Here is a 20490-nt window from a genome sequence, read left to right as displayed (position 1 = left end):
GTTGGATAGTTGATATGGACTTGGGATGGACGTATACATTCTTGCGACAACCTCAGGTTCTCCAGACAAAAATAACTAATAAATCCACGCGGGATACAGTTTGCAAGAAGGCTAGCTATACGATTCAGTGTGAGGAAAAGTGGGTGAATGTCATCTATTGTTCCCTTCTGTTATTGTCACTTGACATCATCTTGAGAGGTCAAGAAAAAAACAAAAAAACAATGCCATTAGAAGTGACAGCTTTATCATGCAGTGTATAAAACATTTAAGATCCCCGCTTATAAACCTCTTCAATGCTGCGAGATTCTTGGACGATGTAACTCATCACAAGAAGGACGAAGCAATGCCACCAGGGAGCAGAAGGCTCGTAAACTAAGAGGACTCTTGTGGTTAAAAAAAAAAAGTACCTCCACCACGATTATAGACCTGATTGATGGCACAGATGGTGGGAAGAGGATACTGGGCATACATAAGTGTGTGATAGCTGTCTTTTTACTAGAAATATTATCAGAAGCGTCTGGAAAAATATAATTGAAAGCCTTTTTGAGTGCAATTCAGCCATTTTCTCAATCAGCTGTGTTAGTTTTACAAGTATAATTACACTGTGTGCAACAGCTGAAGAAAGAAAAGAACAAGTAATTAATATGCTCAGTGAAATCTGAGGATAATGAGCTACCACCGTGCAAACATGAGCTGCACAAGTCAGAAATCTGTGTGTGGCAAACGCTACCAATACCGAGTGTGTCAAAAAAAAAAAAAAAAAATATTCATCACATTATGCAATTCACGCACTGAGCACAAATAAAGACAGCCAAATTACAGCCACGGATACTCATGCGCGGGGTTGCTACCAGTTACAGAAATAGAAATCCAAAATGTGTCAGGAGAGAATTGACACTACTACATATTCTTTTGCAATCCATAAAATTTTTAATCAAATTGATGCATGGAGCAGCACTGCATTCAGGCTTCTGTGCATTTACAGTGCCAGACGCCACTAAAACGGCAGTGCATAGACAAAGCAAAGCATCATCAGCACTGCATTAAAGTGACTTACATCACCATTTGGCATGGGAACAGTGCTGATGGTATGACTATATCATATGGCACAGCAGCAAGTAGCGACCTGCAAGTCACTGCTGTGAAGCTTGCTTTAATCGTGGTGGCAATAAAACCACAAGAAAGCGCTGCAGCACCCCCAACTGAGGAGTAAGGGAAGAAGAAAGTGTGTGAACGCATTCTTTTTTTGTGTAATCTTCAATTGTTTGTGGTGGTGTGGTGTAACTTCATTTGTCTTTTGGGATGTTTGTGAGTGGGAACTGAATGCTGCCGGCCACAGCAAAGACAGTGAAAAGACGAGGAGGAGACAACTTGATGAAACACTGATAAAATGACAAGAAAGATGATGATGATGGGGGGATGAGGGAACATTGCCATAGCAACAGTATCCACCAATAATACCAGCTTTTGCTCTTTAAAGGCCTAGTAAAGGCCCAAATTATGTATAGCTGTTGAGTTACAGTAAGAAAAGGTGGTCTGGTTGTTCAGAGCACATACTGTGGGCAGCACTGCAGCCCCCGTATCACACGACAGACAGACTCGCCTCAGGACATCAGGAATAATTAGCCGGAACCCACCTGACATCAATCAGTGCACTCTGGCAAATGCACAGGTCATCACCCTTTGCACGACCTTACATGCTAAGCAGACTGCTGCCACCGGGCTCCATGGAAAGCAAGGAGTGAGTGAAAGATAGTGTGTCAAAAAAAGACATTGCAATGAGTAAGCAGATAATACCGCCGTCATGCTTCTCACCTCGATTCAATTCATGTCATACTAGCAGTTTTGCTAGGAAAGTCGTATCAAATGACTTGAAGCATGAAGAGTACAACTAAAACCCTTGAGTGTGTTAATGGCAACACTGGGACAAAAAACTAACTAGAAGCTCCAGAGACTGGCAGCCCTGTCCACCTAAAAAAAGACCAAAAAAAAAAGCTACCTCTGCGATTAATTGCAGGATTCAAGGGAAAAACCGACCCAATTGATCATCCCCGAATGCCTTCTTTTGGCTCAAGGACAGTTGGCTGATTTGCTCTTTTACACAATGGGGGCGTCATCCACCCCCTTTCAGTGTCAGTTTGCATGTTCCCAGTGTGTGTTTGTTAGAGAGTACTGGGACAATGACCTCCTTTTAAGGACAGTGGCTTTAATGCAGTGCAACTGGGACCATTACACACGTCATCCTATACCATCAGCTCTGCCTATATAGCTCTGCTTCCCATATACCCTATCAAATACCCACCAAAACCAGACTCAACAAAATTTAGGACATATTCACAGTCGTGAAAACTATAATTTCAGGCAAAAATTCCACTTTTAGGAAGGGCCACTCTGCACGCTTTAATGTCAGGGTGACAAAAAGGGTGACACCTGGGTTTGGATTAATAACAGAGGCCCGTTTACTTGGAACAATGGCTCGTCATTTGTTGTTGTATGTGGCGGTGTTTTGCCGTGTCGTAATCTGCGCGTCCAGATGGCTGCATGACTTTCCACCACCTCTGTGCCCTGCATCGTTAAAAAGTGCAGCACAGCTGGCGGAGCAAGTGAACAGGAAAGAGCAGCTGAGATCCAAGAGGATACAAAAAAGAAAAGGAAATGAGAAGAATCTCTTACCAAGATCTGTGTTGGGTCCAGCCAACAACTGCTTGAATTTATCTAGACGTGACGCCTCCCTCTCCGTCATGGCTGGAGTGCCTGATGTGTTCTGGTCAGCCATGCGAGCTACGAGCGGGATGACGGGGGGCCGGTGGGGCAGAGAGCGTTGTCTGTAGAGGGCGGCGTGCTCACCTGCTGTTTCTGGCACAAGAGGAAAGAAGGTGAGAGATGATGGAGGGCAAAAGGTAGCATAAACACACATGACTAATTAGTCATTTCCCTTTTGAGACTGACATTCAACAGTAAACCATGTATCGCCAGCCATTTTTAATACAGTATAGCTTCTCACAGGACAGTACTATAGAAATGAAACCTGCATATATTTTACAGAAGTCAGTGTACAGATGTGCCGTCATTCACTCGTTAAACCACTGATGTCCTTGAAATATAATAACTGAGTATTTCCACCTCCATTTCTGTCATAGTCTCCTTTGCACAACACACCAATATGACTTTTCACTTCCTGGTTGCTGCGGACATGTATTTCAATGATAAAGATGCTGGCTGAGCTCTTATAAAATACACTTCTGCCACCTTGTGGCCATTTTTTTCTGCTTAAAACTGCACCAAACGTGCCCTCTTCTATTGTGGAGTTGCATCATCATATTATGGTAACTGTTGAGGAAAGCTTGGTTGTGGAAAGAGTAAAAAAAAAAAAAAAAAGTCCAACAGCACTGGTCCCATTCTGTATATCGGAACCGGATACCAAAAGTATGTGAATGAATGCATCTCTTCAGCATGAGAATGAATAGTTCCTTTTGAGAAGACTATTTCAAGCCGGCTCCTTAAATAGGGCTTTATCAAAAGAATGACCCATTTTACATTAGCGGGTAGGAATATGCCAAAGGCAAGATTGTGTACTACATTGCACCACGCCATAGTAAACTCAATTTTGAAAGCCGTGTGACCATTTTTCTTTTTTTTTTCCATGTTGTCTTGCTCCAAGCATGTCTTTTTCCCCCCGCCTGGTGGAAATGACTGTAATTAGTGTTGGTGGCAGGTTTCTTTTTTTTTTTTTTTTGCAATGAGCTGCTGTGAGATGAGCGTGATTCAAGTGTAAAGCATCCACAGTAGGGGAGACAAACACATTAATTCGCTCTGTCGAGGCCCACATGTTGTTCCAGATGCGCTCCAAAAGACAGAAGAAAAGACGAGCTGTGTGCAAGCTGCAGGTGGTGGTGGAAATTTTGTCCCCAAAATTCTTGGAGTGGAGTGACACCACTGTTTACCCACCTGCTGAATGCATCTTGCATTCATTTATTCAGGTTTGCATTCCTAATATGTTGTTTTGCATCATGCTCCCTCAAGGTGTAAAATAACTTGTCTTACATATGCGCATATCCACGCGATCTGACGGCGCGTGTGGGCCTGTGCCTCATCCTCTCTGAGGAGATGAGAGGAAGCGCTTGAGGGCAATCGGCTGTTTATGTAATCAGAACACGGCGATGGCAGACGAGCCGACAGTCAGCCAGACGCTCACGTCGTCGACTGTTGATGCTAAACTACACGGCAACCTTAAAAACCTCTTCATTGAAACCCTTGACAAGTGTACATGTCGACAGAAAGATAATTGCCACCGAATAACAAGCGCCTGCTTCCGGAATATTCGATAAATAAATAAATCGGCGCCGCTTTAAAGATCAAAGAAAATACATTTCGACCTGTCATCAAGTTAGCATGTCTCTCTAATGATGTGCTGCCAGAAATAATTTGCATCAATTTTGCATTTATAGTATGATATCATGATATAATAAACATCACTTGAGGTTGTGGTGAGATAAGGCTGTCGACACACGCTACAACGGTGGTTAGCAAACTACGGCCTGCGGGCCACATCATGGCCGTCAAGCATCTTAATCTGGTCCACCGGGCATTTCCAAATGTTTTTTAAACCTTTAACATCAAGGCTGTAATCAGAATCTTGTACAAAAAGGTGATCCATACAACACACGTACAAGTACAACATAACCGACTGACTGCATCATGTGTGCATACAAATACATATTTATGCACAATGCCCATGCCATAATTAAACCCATACAGTCCCGTCACAAGGCATGCTGGGTAGCATGTGGTACTCACTTTGCCAACATCTGCTGTGTTGGTCTCATTTTTGCTTGATTAGAAAAACCGTTGACAAAGTCGTCAGGAAGTGTTTTAGTCATTTTAGTCAGTTTTAGTTCATTTTGTTGTTGCAGCTGGACTAACCAGCATGCCTTGCGGGCATTTTTAGCTGTTTTTTTTATCATAATGTTCCCCATCAATTGAGAAGCACTGACATAGGTGATAGATGAACAAGGAAATCCTCTGGCTAACCTTTCGATGATCCAATAGGAGCTTCACTATGGGATTTAACCAAGCGTCCTTCGGTGTCGGGACTGCTCTGGAACGGAAACAAAACCTCCGGACTGGTCAAGTCACCCTCCTCCACTCTGTCATCCTCATCGTCCTCTTCCTCCTCATCTTCCACCTCTTGCGTGTCGTCATCCCCTCTCTGAGGCGACTCCGTGGTGTCGTCCAGCTTCTGTCTCTCCTGCAGCTTGCTGTGATTCTCGATCACCTACACAGAAGATATTGTAAAAGGATGTCGCTTGTTCTTTAGCATGCATAAGCTAAGCATCAAGTCAGTACCTTATTGGCCGTCTCCATGACAACCTCAATGTTAAGGTTCTGCGCAGCCATGGCCAGGAGCTCGTCGTCGTCATCGCCGACGTCCCAGGCGTCGCTTGTGATGCTCTCAAACTCTTGGAAAGTTGTGGCCTTCTTGGGCTTGCCAGGCGTGCTGGGAGACGGCTTGCTGCCTGCTTTGATCAAGCTAGAGAGCAGGAAATGTATGGCAATGTTAGCAAACTATGGCTCAAACAATGAGCATTCATATTGAACTGAATCTTGGTATTCGTTAATTTTTTACATGGTGTAAAGGTCATGGGTGAGCCATTGGCCCAGACAGAGGGGTGGTTTCCAGAAAGAATGGTCCGTCTATTATTACATTTACTGTGAGTTGAATCAGAGCAACTGGACTTGCTTGATTTAGAACTTCTTGTTTCACTTCTCATGCAAGGCCATGTGCAAAAGGCTCTGATTCAACTACCCCAAACTTGTCATTGAAGGGGGATGGTGAGTATGCAGCCAAGCCAGCTGAGAACCACTGATATAACACACTATGAGGAAAAAGATTGTTTTGGTTTTTTTGGGTTTTTTTCAATTTGTAAAGATTGAACAGAAAATCCTAGCAACCAGTATAAAATGAAACAAGCTCCATTCGTTTCTGCAAAGCGGTTCAACCAGATTTTCTGGTAGGTTCACTTAATTCGCAGGGCGGTATGCAAAAAAACAAAAGCTAAAGTTACATGATTGTCCATCATTACTGCTAATTATAAAGAAACATCAGCTCTTGGGATTTAAGAAGTGTCTAACGAAATAAAACTGCATCCTGGACATAGTGGGGTAACCTATGATGGCAAAATCAGGTTGTGCAGGTTGAGTAATATGAAGCATAAACTGTGGGTAAAGTGAGGTGATGACAATGTACCACATCTTAGTGAACACAGTGATTCCAACTTACTTAGCATGGAGGAGTGGATCGAAAGGTGGATGTTGTGCGCCATACACATGCTGAATGCTGAGAAAGTGAAAAAAAGAGACTCAATTAACTGATTTGTCAAGCCATTCATGCACTCTAGCTTTGGTAAACCAAGTAAATTCTAACTATATATTCAGTATGACATTCTGCAGTAAAACAGCTTCTCATGTCTTGTGGTGGTTGTGTTATTAGTGAGTGATTGCACTGTGGAACACTTGATGGGATGCTAGCCGCTATTAGCAACGCATCTTTAAGCCTGCTACAAACGAGTCAAAAGCATCAATGTGGCTAATACATAATAGTCACCGAATAATGCAAATGTTGTTAAAAGTCGCAAACGCTATGCAAAACAGCTTGACAGAGACTGAAAGTTGCGGCTAAATCACAGCATTGAAGTGAATCAGGCTAGCTAGGCTAATCTAGCCAGACGTAAGGGAACACGTCACTTACCTGCCAGGAACCTTAGCTGCGTTTCTTTTCCAGAACTGTTTTTTACTCCCGTCACTCGACATTTTCCCTCACAGGTCCACCCAGTCGTAAACGCAGACGTCCGGACGCTGTCGCTACGACTAAAACGTCAAATATGCCTTTATTTACTCCCGTTTCCTTCCTGCAGAACTCAGAGCGCTGCCATGTTGGTACTGGCGAGTCGGCGAGTAAACGAGTGTGTGATTGGCTGGAGCGGCACTTCCTTGTCGTCAACCAATCAGAAGTGAGATCTTCCTTTATGTGGCTTGATAAGATGATGACGTCTAGTTCACTGCCATGGTTTTGCTGACAATATCGGTGTCAAATCATGAGAGACCACCAGCATCCGGGGCACAAAAAGGGAAAGGGGACAAATAGACGTTTTACCCATTATAATAATCCACATTGGGATTGTCTAAAAAGAAAAAATGTCAGGGTACAAGCACGGAACAACACATAACTTCATGACACACCAATGCACAGAAAGTATGTGTATCGTTTTTGTGTATTGTGGGTTTCCCATTGAACCGGCCAGACTGGAAAAGCCGCTGCTTTGCGTTATGAAGGAAGTGTGCACATTGTGCTGATGTCGTGTTTTTTTTGTCTCTCAGGTCGAGAACATAGCCTGTGAAAATGAAGGGAATGAACACTCACTCTGCCCCACTTCCTGACACAATGTAACTCTGTGAATGTGAAAACAGCAGATGAAATACAACTAAACCCGAATACTTAGTTAAGTGATGATATAGTGGTTCAACAAGCTTCACAAACATTTTTTTTAACCTCTCAAGAGTGAGTCATCCTCCTGACGCACAATCTTTGCTCTCAATTGTCCCACTGGGATGGGACAACACACGCTCACACACGCTCACAACTACACACACTCACAGCACTTATTCTGTCATGGGAGCAGCTACAAAGTTGACATCAGAGAGCTAAACAATGGACCATCAACATCCCAAACTACTGTCCTCACAGCTTTTCCACAACCACGGACAAGTAGACGTGACTCTTTTTTGTGACTTTCTGAAATGGAAGGACATTGGGAGCAACCGAAGTAATAGAGGTTCTGGCATCAGCAGCATATCCCAAACAGGTAGGTCTATGCAGAAGTGATGCATTATATACTGTATAAATACTCTACTATGTAATGGCAGAGTCTTCCTTTAGAAGTTATTGCAAGTTTGAAAAAAAGGTCCAGCAGTTGGAAATTATGATCCAAATATTTTTGTTTTGCAAAAAGATCAACAATTTGTTTTCTTCTATTATAACTTCTCCTAGGCATTTGAGTTTTGTCATGTATGAGTTAATATAATACAGCTATTTATTTAGTTTTTTAATTATATATACACATTATATACTTTATATACTTTGAAATTTAATTCTAAAGCTTTAGAATGTGAGTAGCTGTCAGCCTTCTCACACTTATTTCAAGCATTTTTACTGTATTTTTAGCAAAGTTTTAAATAACGTTTTAAAAATATATATTTGTATTATTTTTACTACTTTTTATTAGAAAAAATAATTGATGTATCCCTTTTTATATGAAAAATAAAATGTGTAAAAGTCAACATTAATTTCTAACTTATTTTTTACACAAGTTATTTAAATCCATTATTACTTTAATACCATTTATAATTTTTTTGTAAAATAATTTGTTTTGATTAATTTTAATTTCAAAACATTTATTCATTATTAAGTATATTTTTTATAGATTTTCCAACACTCAACACCTTGAAATTAAATGAAATGATTATTTATTATTATTATTATTATTATTAATATTACATTAATTAAAATTATTATTGTATTTTCTTATTTTATAAATGTATATTTTTTGGGGGGGTGGGGTTGTTTTTTAATTGCGATTGAGTTGATCTTAGCCTGACATAACTTTGTGTGTACATTGTGCTGACTTGCATTACTTCCTATTGGTCCAACTAACTTCTGTAATGTCCGCGTGAATTTGACTCAGCCTAGCAACAGTGTGTTGGACATGATGGTCCATTAGTTAGCTTACCCACGCCAATTTGGAGCAGCACTGGAAATGTTGGCACCCTCCACCAACGCAGACATCTGTATTAACTCCAGAGGGGCTAATGTTTGTTCATCTGTTCCTTGGACTGCAATTATTATTGTAGCATAACTACTGGAGCGATTACAGCTGGCACTGCACACTTTAGCTTAAACCGATGGCCATTGACCTTCTGCAAAGTGGTATCCAGCGCCCTATAATAACCTGCTATAAAAACACATCCTTTTATTGAGCCAGTGTTCAACTTGGACACGTCAAAACACCCTCCGGTTATTGCTGGAACCATGATGCCGTAACCTGACGGTGTAAAAACATCCCAGGGACATTTGTTTGTTAGTAAGATGCAGGGTGCTGGTTCCCTGCCCACAGTTTTGGATGTAATCCTGCTCGGTATGCAAATGAGGAGTGGGAGGGATTGGAAGATATCAGGAGAAAGTCAATGGATGCAAGACCGCATCCGAGTTTATCGACAGCTTGCATCAAGCAGCATCACTTCAAATGTGGTGGAACACTGCAGGTCCATTTTGGACTATTTTCCGTGTTTGCCCTCTCTTTAAACATCAAGCTAGTTTGTGGAAATGCCAAGAGGAATGGTTATGAGCAGTGAACCTGTCTTGTTGCATGGATTTGCTTGAAGAAGAGCGTCTGTCAGTCACAAGAAAGAGAAGGTATCCTGAGTTTGCAACACACACGCACACACACACACCCCAAACAAAATCCAATCATTACAGTGCAAGTCTCCAGTCAATGCCCACATAATGCCCCCAATCCCTCCTCGGATATACAATGCAAACTCCCATCTTGAGGGAAGATCTTTGAATAAGTCATGGTATATGCTTTAGCCTCAGTCGCCTTCTATCTGCAGCCCCCGTAAGCCTCACATATCTCCCTGTTGGCCCGGAGGGGGGTGGTGTCTGGATATTGGCTTTTCGGTTAAAGGTAAAGCTGGAAACAGATCCCATGCATTACAGGCATGGAATCACTTAGAGCTATGGAGTAAATGCAGGCAAAACTCGACACCATTAAAGTTTCCATGGAGAATTTTATAGGTAAAAAAAACATTTATTTAATAACTATCACAAATAAATAAAAGATATATTTTTTTAAAATTAAGAACAAGTATAATTGTGGGGAATATATAACACCACTATATAATTAACGATACAGATAAAAAAAGCAACATTATATATATTTATTTTATTATTATTATTATTATTATTATTATTATTATTATTATTATTATTATGTGTAGAGGTTGACAATTATTCCTACAATTATTACAAGTATTATTTTTTTATATAAATTATAATTTTGTATTCCTGTAATTTATTTTTGGACATATTATTTGGTAAAAAATTATAATTTACACCAAATAAAATGTCCAAAAATAAATATTATTTGGTAAAAAAATATAATTTATATTAAATTATATATATATATATATATATATATATATATATAACCAAATAAAATGTCAAAAAATAAATTACAGGAATACAAAATATATAAAAAAATAATACTTGTAATAATTGTAGGAATAATTGTCAACTGCTATACATAATAATTTTAAAAATACATATAAACAAATATGGCCTTTAAAGACTTTTTTTTTTTTTAAGTTTACAAGTTGCAAAAAGAGGAAAAAAAAACAAAAAGAAGAAATACTAAAACCCTACATCTGAAGTGTCCAAACTACAGCCCGGGGGCCCACAGCACATTCTAAAAATCAAAAACAACAACAACAATAATCGGGGGGGAAAGCAAAATGGTAGTTAATGTGCTTTGTCACATGTAACACAAAGCTCACACAAGGTTTTGTCTTTAAATACCTACAAAACATTTTTAAAAACTAAAAAAAAGAATCAAAATGGGCCCTCTATCCTTTGACTTTTCCATATGCAGTCCTCCGTGTTGGGACAGCTGACAATCACACCAATGGGAAGAGATAATGGTGCTTTGAGGCCAGGGCTCTCATGTTGCTGCACAGCAAAGTGCATGCAAGCATAGCTTCTTGTTGCCCTTCCCAAATGTGTGTCAGTGTCATTTGTTGTTTGACTCGTTGTTGTCTTGCAGCGTGGACACACAGGTTTAGCTGCATTGTTCAGCGAGGCAAGACTACACCGGTACATTTTGTTGCTATCAATTAAAGAACTGGAGGCTCCGGTGGTGCAAACTGGAGCAGTCTCTCTTTCTCCTTACTTGGCTAACCAGCTGGAGCTAAAAAGCATTGCACCCCTCGCGACAGCCTGCACTCCTGTTATACCTTCCACCTTGCTTGTCCTCTCGTCTCCATCTGTTTGCCTAAGCATCGGTCGAGCAAACCCATTGTGCGGCGGAGCGATCGGCACGTCGTGTTTGACAGTCCGCTGCCAAGTGTACCCAGGCAGATCTGTGCTTTGTAATCTAAAGCTGGTGCTCAATGCACAGCCCTGTCTGTTCATTGAGAGATGGGCGCAGAGGGAGCAAGGAGAGGGAGAGAGGGAGATGCCAGAAAACGACAGCTGGAGATTGGCTAAACTGCAGGTTTATACGGCATTACAGGCAGCAATACGGGCCCTTTCATTACCGCGACTGCATTTATTTACCTGCAGCTGGAGTCAATAGAGAGAGGCCTACAGCTAATTACGCAATGAATCAGCGGTTAGGGAGAAGACCTTCTGGTGCACACCATCATCTTTGTGATGCACATTTGAACCCTTCTGCCATCATAGGGACGCTTTGTGCCGTTGCCTTTTTTATGTCAAGTCATTTTTTCCGCGTTGAATGATTATCGTGTCAAATGTGCTCGAGGGTATTCATTTTTATTACATTTTCAAACGGGCATCTCTGCTGCCGCTTCAGTGCTTGAAACATCAAATATCTTGTTGAAAAAGCCATTTTTGATCTCACATTTACCTGTACATAAATTAATGCAATCCATGTTATACGATGAATATAAATCTGTGAACCTGAGATTTCAAGTCATCTACAACTTTTTCCTCATAAAAAATGTATGACTTTTTTCTCCGAAATTTGGGGGAATATTCCCTCTGACACGTAATATTCCAACTTTATTGTTGTAAAGTTGCAACGTTTTTCTCATATTACTACATTTGTTATTGTAAGTTTACTTTATTTTTGTAGATTTTCGACTTTATTTTTCATGATTGTACTTTATTCTCGTACATTTACAAAGTTTTTCTCGTAAATTTACAAGAATATATTATTTTCCCTCTGACATGTTATTTTCCGACTGTTGTAAATTTATTACTTTTTTCTTCAATTGTAAGTTAATCTCGTAAATTTTCTACTTTATTTCTCGTAAATTTTCTACTTTCTACTAAAACAACTTGAATTCATGACTTTTTTTCTCAAAAATGTACAACTTTATTTCTCATACATTTAGAAAAAAAATAATCAGAGATTACAAATAAAGTTGTAAATTTATGAAAATAAATGTACAAGGAAAAAACCTTTCATTTCATGACTGTTTTCTCAAAAATAAAAATTTTTGTAATAAATTTCCACCTTTTTACTCATACATTTAGAAAATAATTTGAGATTACAAAATCAATTTGCAAATTTATGAAAATAAAGTTGTGAATGTACAAGAAAAAAATCCTTTCATTTACGACTTCTCAAAAAATATGTTTTGTCATAAATTTCCACCTTTTATTCTTCATACATTTACAAAACAAAATTAATCTAAGATTACAAAAATAGTCGTAAAACTACGAGAATAAAATTGTAGATGTGCAAGAAAAAAAAAAAGTACAACTTTATGTCTCATAGATCTTTGACTTTATTCTCGTAAATGCCAAACTATATTCATGTAAAATTACGACTTGGGACAAATGATGATGAACTATTTAAAGAACCTCTTCAGGCTTATACACACTCCTCACTTATATACATGTTGCACGCCACTTGGAAGGAGATATGTGAAAACCAAAAAAATAGGAGCGACTTAAAACAGCAACAACAAACAAAACCGGAAACAAGCGTTTCCTTTAACTTGTGCCGGCTTGCCCTCTAACGTGCTTGTTGTTGCCAACTCTCAGCAGCCATACAGGGATTACATCCCCATCCAGCGTGTACAAGCAGGGGGTGCACAACTGGAGATGAATATGAATAAGATGAGGACTGATGGAGGGTTAGGTTGAGTAAAAACTAAATCTACATCTCTAAATACAAGTGACAGAGCCAAACCTTGTTTTGTGTATGAGGAATCCCGTCAGATGGGATGCCACTTTGGTTTGGGCAATCAGCATGAGCGTAAACACTTCTAAAAATAACCAAACCGTAACACAATCAGTTATAATAAATGATGTGGTGAGGTTATTATAGTGAGGTCTCGCAGGTTACAGGAAGGTTCATTGTTATATGATAACTCTTGTTAATTATTGTCGGAGCCCTTTAAGTGTGTCACTTATTGAAATGTGACCTTGTGTGTCTAACACTCGGCACACTACAACTGTGATCATTAGCCCCGTTTTACAGCATGAATGTTGCAATGCTATAATCCTGTTCATGTGGAAGGGATACAAACCAGCGGCATGAGACCTACAACCAGGGATTTGACTTGAGAGTAGTCCCAAAGAATGCCAGATGCGAGGATTACATTCTTTTCTTACATGTTTAAGGCTTAGGACAATGGTTTTCAAATTGGGTGCGGGGGGACAAGAGTTTGTTCAAGAAAATATTCAGTTTTGATATTACTATTTCAAAAGGCTGGATGAAACTGATTTCAAGGGGGGCCTGCAAAAAAGGATGAGAACCACTAGGTTAGGGAGCCTTTTACGTAAAAGACAGCAAAAGTTAACCCTTTGTGTCTAAAGTAACATCTATTGTATATTTTCTATAGTGTATTTCCAAGCAATGGACAGATTGCACTCTAAAAAGGTCCATCTTTGGGGTTACAACACCCCCAAAAGTACAATATTCTTAGTACTTGACTTTTGCAGCTTGGGAGTATTTCTTCCTTGATATTCTTAATATACTCCCTTTTCAACTCCTAAAATCTGATGTTGGGCAGTTAGCCGCCCTTTTGAGCTCAGACTGAGCGACACTGCGTATGAATAGGCTACTCACTGTGGCTGAGATCCTTTTGGAGCACAAAGGAAAAAAGGATGTCAGAGCACTGCAGAGACGATCTGGGCCTTGTATGGCCGAGGGCTTAGCATGTAGCTTAGGGGACTTCACTCAGCTCACAACTTGGGGAGAATGTGTGTGTGATGATGGGATTATTGTGTACTTGTGTGTGCATATCCAAGTGTGTGTGTGGCTGAGGCAGCGTTGGGGATAGGAGAATGTCATTGCTTGCTTGCCAAAGACAGTTCATTCAAATGTTGTTGTTAGCACTTGTTGCTAGGCAGAATCAGTGTGGCACAATCACTCCAGGTGGGCCGGAGGGCTGCCCCAAACAGCGTCAGAAGCACAATTACACACAAACAACAGCAGTTCATCACAGCCACGAGTTGCTAGGCAGAGCAATGGGACTCCACTACGAAGGAGACCTGACCAGGTCTGTAGAGAAAAGGCAGGGACCGTAAAATTGCCAGGCTGTAGTGCAGGGGTACGTGGGTGTCCAAATTGCAGGCCAAGGGCCTTATGTGGTCCCTTCATTCTAAAAATATAATTAAATTAAAAACTTTTTTAAAAATCAAAATATTAACAGAAAAATTTGTAATCTAGAGTGAAAACATAATTTCATGAGAATAATTTGAGGTTTAGATTAAAGATTATTCATTCATTCATTCATTTTCTACCGCTTATCCTCACGAGCTTCGCGGAGGGTGCTGGAGCCTATCCCAGCTGTCTTCGGGCAAGAGGCGAGGTACACCCTGGACCGGTCGCCAGCCAATCACAGGGCACATATAGACAAACAACCATTCACACTCACATTCATACCTATGGACAATTTGGAGTCGCTAATTAACCTAGCATGTTTTTGGAATGTGGGAGGAAACCGGAGTACCCGGAGAAAACCCACGCATGCACGGGGAAAACATGCAAACTCCACACAGAGATGGCCGAGGGTGGAATTGAAACCTGGTCTCCTAGCTGTGAGGTCTGTGTGCTAACCACTTGACCGCCGTGCAGCCCAGATTAAAGATTAAATATTAAAAATATTTTTTTAAGTCGTAATGAAACAAAGAAACAAAGTAGTAATTTTTTACAAACTTATGTCGAGTCAAAAGTTTAAATAGTTGTAAAATGCAGCAGCAGATATGGGAAAAAAACAGATGTAGTTTTACAATTATAAAGTCAAAGTTCTTAGTATTAGTATTCTAACATGAAAAATGTCTCAATTTTATGAAAATAAATTTGGAATATTAGAAGGCAAAATAACTTCATTTTAGTAGCATAGAGTTGAAATATTAAAGAAAATAAAGAGATTTTATTTAAAATATAAATACAACAAAGTTGCAACTGTAGTAAAATTTGGTTGGGGAAAAAACATTAGATTATGGGAATAAAGTCAAAATATTATGGGAATAAAGTATTACAAAAGTATTCGATGAAGATGACTAAAAAGAAAGTTTAAATATTCTTTTAAAATGAAAAAAGCAAAAACAGGCAAAAAAGAACAAAACACTTTTATATGCAGAAGAAGTTTGCTAATGATGTCTCTTTTTATCCGTTTTGATATATTTAGAATGCAGAGAAAAGAAAGACGCATGTGTTCATGTCTCACATAAGGATTGTCGATGATGGGCAAAATTCCAAAAATCGTGCAGTTCCCCTTTAAAGAGGCAGCATCAGCGCTATCATAAAGATAACAACTATGGAAGATAAAGTCACGTTGTAGTGTATCTCATATCTTGTGTTAACTGTGATTAGTTATCTCCATTTTAATCATTTGCTTATTTGTTACACGTGCCTTAAATAACTTGTCAGCAAGAAAGTTGTGTTGTGTTCAGCGTCAAGCATTTTTCAAGGGCCATTTCACATACGTATATCCTCAGGAAAAACTGTCAATGATAGTAGTAAAAAATCACTGTGTCTGCATTCCATTTACGGTCAATTGTTGAATGTCATATTTTTCCCCCTCAAGGCCATCACTCTTCCTCCTATTTGTCAAAGTGTGGATATCGACGGTGGTCGAGGTATTCATGCCTGCATGGCGCATCGTTTTTATTTGAGAATGAAATGAAATCCTATTCCAGGACCAGACTCCCCAGAGACAAATAATATGTCGTGGGAGCGACGGCGAGCACCATCCATTTGGCCATATCAACTTCATAATTTGGCAGGAGAGACAGGCGGAGATGCCTGCGTACGGCGCTGTTGAGGTCACTAAATGCGCAAGGCATGTAAAGTCCTTCCTTCTTTGCCACACCTTTTAATTACTTGCATGATAAACAAATGAACTAAGGAGTAGAGTAGTTACTGAGGAAATAAGACATCAAGTTCACATTGTTAATGAGGAACAAATGAGTAGCTACCAAGCAACTAAACACATTAATTTAGAGTAGTTACTGTGGAATAAATGAATAACAAATGAACTAATGAGTAGAGTTGCTGAGGAAATAAGAAATCAAGTAAACGTAATTATTGAGGAACTAATGAGTGGAGTAGCTTACTGAGCAACTAAGGGGCCATCCATAATTTTCAACATTTTCACGAGCGTACAAACCGTACGAGGGGGGGTGGGGGTTAAGACATCAACGTATGCATTTTTGAAAACCAGAAAATGTCGATGTCTGTATGTTCGAATCGCGGGACGCAGTCAAATTTTAGCGCGAATAGACTGGTCCCCTGTCGTCGTATGCTAGCGCAAGAGCTATACGCGATACTCCACGTAGCTCTGCATGCTTCGCATTCCAACACAACAATCAGACAATGGCCGACCCCGGTGATTTCGATTACCTATTTTCGTTCATCAAAAAGAGAATTACTGCCATTCATCGCTCATCGAGCAATGCATATGAACAATACATCAATGTTTACTGCTTTGTGCATTCGGAAAGAAAGCGGAAGGACGCTGTTGCGGCTGGCCAGGCGGCTTGGAAAGGTTCCAAATCGAAGGAATCGAGCAGGGTGGATTTGTTCCGAAGTGCCGTTGCGAAAATCAGATCAAAACTAAACCGACCATCCTGAATCTATTCGCCAGCTCTGTGTTTATTTTCTATATTTGGGCATGGACCTGGCTGTGATTGCCATTTTCTGAATGACTCTGTGGTGGTGAATTTGACTTTGTGGACAGTGCAGTAACAATCAATGTGATTTTCACTTCCTGTGATACACTGACTATAGACTATTGGTGTGATTGTTAAGCCTTTTCAAAACAGTTGTGGCATCTTTATTGCATACTTCGCATTGAGTTGAGTTCAAGGGTTGTGTCCATCATTTCAAAGAAGATTTTATCTCCTCAGGCTTTTGGAAACCAGGGGCAACTCTTCTGCTCCTTGAGTAATCATGTGTGTATACAAGAAGTATTCCCTTGATTAAAAAATCCTGTGGAAAACAGTTGTTGCATCAGGACTTTTCTACATGTATCATTTGATAGAAAGAACAATACAAAAAGACCAAATTTGTTATACATTTGTATTTTCTTGAAAGAAAAATACACAAAAGAGGCATTTGATATAATTTTTTATCTTGTTCATGTTCAATACAATGTTGATGGGCAGTGACTGATTGACCAGAGTCCCAAAATACAGCCAGAGAACACTATTGGACATGTTCGAATTTCCTGGCTGTATTGGGTCAGTTGGTCATGGACCTATCAACATTTTTCATTTGGGATTGTACTCTTTTTAGGGGGAAGGGGGGGGGGGGGTTGCTCAAAAGAGAACTCTTTGTACTCTTGTGAAAATGTTGAAAATTATGGATGGCCCCTAAGGCACATCCATTTAGAGTAGTTTCTGAGGAACTAATGAAGAGCTAACAAGGCACTAATGAAGAGAGTAGTTACTAAAGAACTAAGGCACATCAATGTAGAGTAGTTACTGATGAGTTAATGAAAAACTAATAGGAACTAATGAGTACAGTAGTTACTGAGGAACTAAGGCACATCAATTTAGGGTAGTTTCTGAGGAACTAATGAAGAGCTAACAAGGCAGTATTGAATAGAGTAGTTACTCGAGAACTAAGGCACATCAATGTAGAGTAGTTGATGAGTTAAGTTAATGAAACACTAACGAGGAACTAATGAGTACAGTAGCAACTTAGGAACTAAGAAACATAATTTGAGTAGTTACAGAGGAACTAATGAGTACAGTAGTTACTGAGGAACTAAGGCGCATCAATTTAGAGTAGTTACTGATGAACTAATAAGTAGCCAAGTTACTAAACTGATAAAGAACTAATGATGAACTAATGAGTACAGCAGGTACTGAGAAACTAAGGAACATACATTTTGAGTAGTTAGCGAGCAACTGATAAAGAACTATTGAGGGACTAATGAGTAGACAATGGAGTAGGGAACTAAGGCACATACATTTAGAGTAGTTACTGAGGAACTAATGAGATACTGATGAGTACAGTAGTTACTGAGAAGCTAAAAGGTACATCAATTCAGAGTAGTTTCTGAGGAATTACTGAAGAGCTAACAAGGGAAAAATGAATAATAGAGTGGTGACTGAAGAACTAATGCACATCAATGTAGAGTAGTTACTGATGAGTTAATGAAAAACTCATGAGGGACTAATGAACAGAGAAATTACTGAGGAAATAAGGCACATCAATTTAGAGTAGTTACTGAGGAACTAATGAAGACCTAATGAATAGAGTAGTTACTGAGGAACTAATGAGTGGAGAAGTTAATAAACCGATAAAGAACTAATGATGAACTAATGAGTACAGTAGTTACTAGGGAACTAAGGTGCATCAATTAATTAACTAATTTAGAGTAGTTACTGATGAAGTGTATAGAGAAGAACTATTGAGGGACTAATGAGTAGAGTATGTACTAGTGAACTAAGGCACATACATTTAGAGTAGTTACTGAGGAACTAATGAAGAACTAATGAGTACAGTGGTTACTGAGAAGCTAAAGATACATCAATTAAGACTAGTTTGAGGAACTAATGAAGCGCTAACAAGGCATTAATGAATAGAGTAGTTACTCGAGAACTAAGGCGCATCAATGAAGAATAGTTGATGATGAGTTAATGAAAAACTAATGAGGAACTAATGAGTACAGTAGTGACTTACAAACTCAGGAACATAATTTGAGTAGTTACTGAGGAACTAAGGCACATCAATTTAGAGTAGTTATTGATGAACTAATGAGTGGAGAAGTTACTAAACTGATAAAGAACTAATGAGCAATTAATGAGTACAATACTTACTGAGAAACTAAGGTGCATCAATTTAGAGTAGTTACTGATGAAATGTGTAGAGAAGTTACTAAACTGATAAAGAACTATTGAGGGACTAATGAGTAGAGAATGTACTAGGGAACTAAGGCACATACATTTAGAGTAGTTCCTGAGGAACTAATGAAGAACTATTGAGTACAGTGGTTACTGAGAAGCTAAAGCTACATTAATTAAGACTAGTTTGAGGAACTAATGAAGCGCTAACAAGGCATTAATGAATAGAGTAGTTACACGAGAACTAAGGCACATCAATGTAGAGTAGTTGATGATGAGTTAATGAAAAACTAATGATGAACTAATGAGTGCAGTAGTTACTTAGAAACTAAGGAACATAATTTGAGTAGTTACAGAGAAACTAATGAAGAACTAATGAGTACAGTAGTTACTGAGGAACTAAGGCGCATCAATTTAGAGTAGTTATTGATGAACTACTGAGTGGAGAAGTTACTAAACTGATAAAGAACTAATGATGAACTAATGAGTACAGCAGGTACTGAGAAACTAAGGAACATACATTTTGAGTAGTTACCGAGCAACTAATGAGTACAGTACTTACCGAGGAACTAAGGTGCATCAATTTAGAGCAGTTACTGATGAAATGTGTAGAGAAGTTACTAAACTGATAAAGAACTATTGAGGGAGTAATGAGTAGAGTAGAGTATGTACTGGTGAACTAAGGCACATTTAGAGTAGTTACTGAGAAACTAATGAAGAACTAATGAGTACAGTGGTTACTGAGAAGCTAAAGGTACATCAATTCAGAGTAGTTTATGAGGAATTAATGAATAGCTAACAAGGGACTAATGAATAGAGTAGTGACTGAAGAACTAAGGCACCAATTTAGAGTTGATTTTCCATAGAGTAGATTTCTTGTTGATTCATGAGTAAATAACAGATGCCAAGACTGTGTTTTTATTAGCAATTCCAGGCATGTTTAAAGGGAGTTTTAGGTGTGATCCCAACAACAATGAGACATTTTGCTGTTCTACAACGCCCTTCATTTCCTTCAACTGGTCTTTTCAAGTCCTTCATTAAGACTTATTACATTCTTTGATGTCATTGCCAACAAGCTGTCTGATGACACTGATCCACCATGTCCTCTGTGGACCGGAGAAACCAGATCATGCTCCACGTGAACATTTTTTTAATGAACAGCCCTTCCTAAACGCCGCACAGGTCTTTTTATCACACAGCCATCAGAAACTAGCAGCCTAAAATCTTCTTCCCGTGGGAAAAGGGAACAAGAGGATGCAGTTTCCTCAGTAAACACTTGCTGGCACCCTCGGGACACGGCTGGCTTTTTTCCCTTCCCCTTCTTTTCAGTGCCGGTTAACATCACCACCATGCTTCCGTAACACAATTTTGTAACAAGCTGGATAAAT

General features: G+C 39.3%; 2 protein-coding genes across 3 annotated transcripts in view; one reads left to right on the top strand and one right to left on the bottom strand.

Annotated features, from left to right (window-relative positions):
* tbc1d22a (TBC1 domain family, member 22a) overlaps positions 1 to 20490 on the bottom strand; it is a 127228-nt gene that overhangs the window by 75780 nt on the left and 30958 nt on the right. For both annotated transcript variants that reach the window (XM_058078049.2, XM_058078048.2), the window contains exons 2-6: positions 6749 to 7072; positions 6281 to 6337; positions 5347 to 5530; positions 5032 to 5275; positions 2674 to 2856 (exon numbers count right to left, since the gene is read on the bottom strand). In XM_058078049.2, the coding sequence (XP_057934032.2) occupies positions 2674 to 2856; positions 5032 to 5275; positions 5347 to 5530; positions 6281 to 6337; positions 6749 to 6810 (730 nt within the window). In that variant the 5' untranslated portion in view covers positions 6811 to 7072. The remainder of the gene's footprint in view (positions 1 to 2673; positions 2857 to 5031; positions 5276 to 5346; positions 5531 to 6280; positions 6338 to 6748; positions 7073 to 20490) is intronic.
* cerk (ceramide kinase) overlaps positions 7583 to 20490 on the top strand; it is a 33356-nt gene continuing 20448 nt past the window's right edge. The window contains exon 1 of the mRNA XM_058078046.2: positions 7583 to 7862. Within this exon, the coding sequence (XP_057934029.2) occupies positions 7709 to 7862 (154 nt within the window). The 5' untranslated portion in view covers positions 7583 to 7708. The remainder of the gene's footprint in view (positions 7863 to 20490) is intronic.

The sequence above is a fragment of the Doryrhamphus excisus genome, linkage group LG2 (assembly GCF_037039965.1).
Source record: "Doryrhamphus excisus strain RoL-2023G ecotype Guam linkage group LG2, RoL_Dexc_Guam_v1.1, whole genome shotgun sequence".
NCBI classification, from domain to species: domain Eukaryota; kingdom Metazoa; phylum Chordata; class Actinopteri; order Syngnathiformes; family Syngnathidae; genus Doryrhamphus; species Doryrhamphus excisus.
The sequence above is the reverse complement of the archived record's forward strand: the minus strand, read 5'-3'. Positions and strand labels throughout refer to the sequence as shown.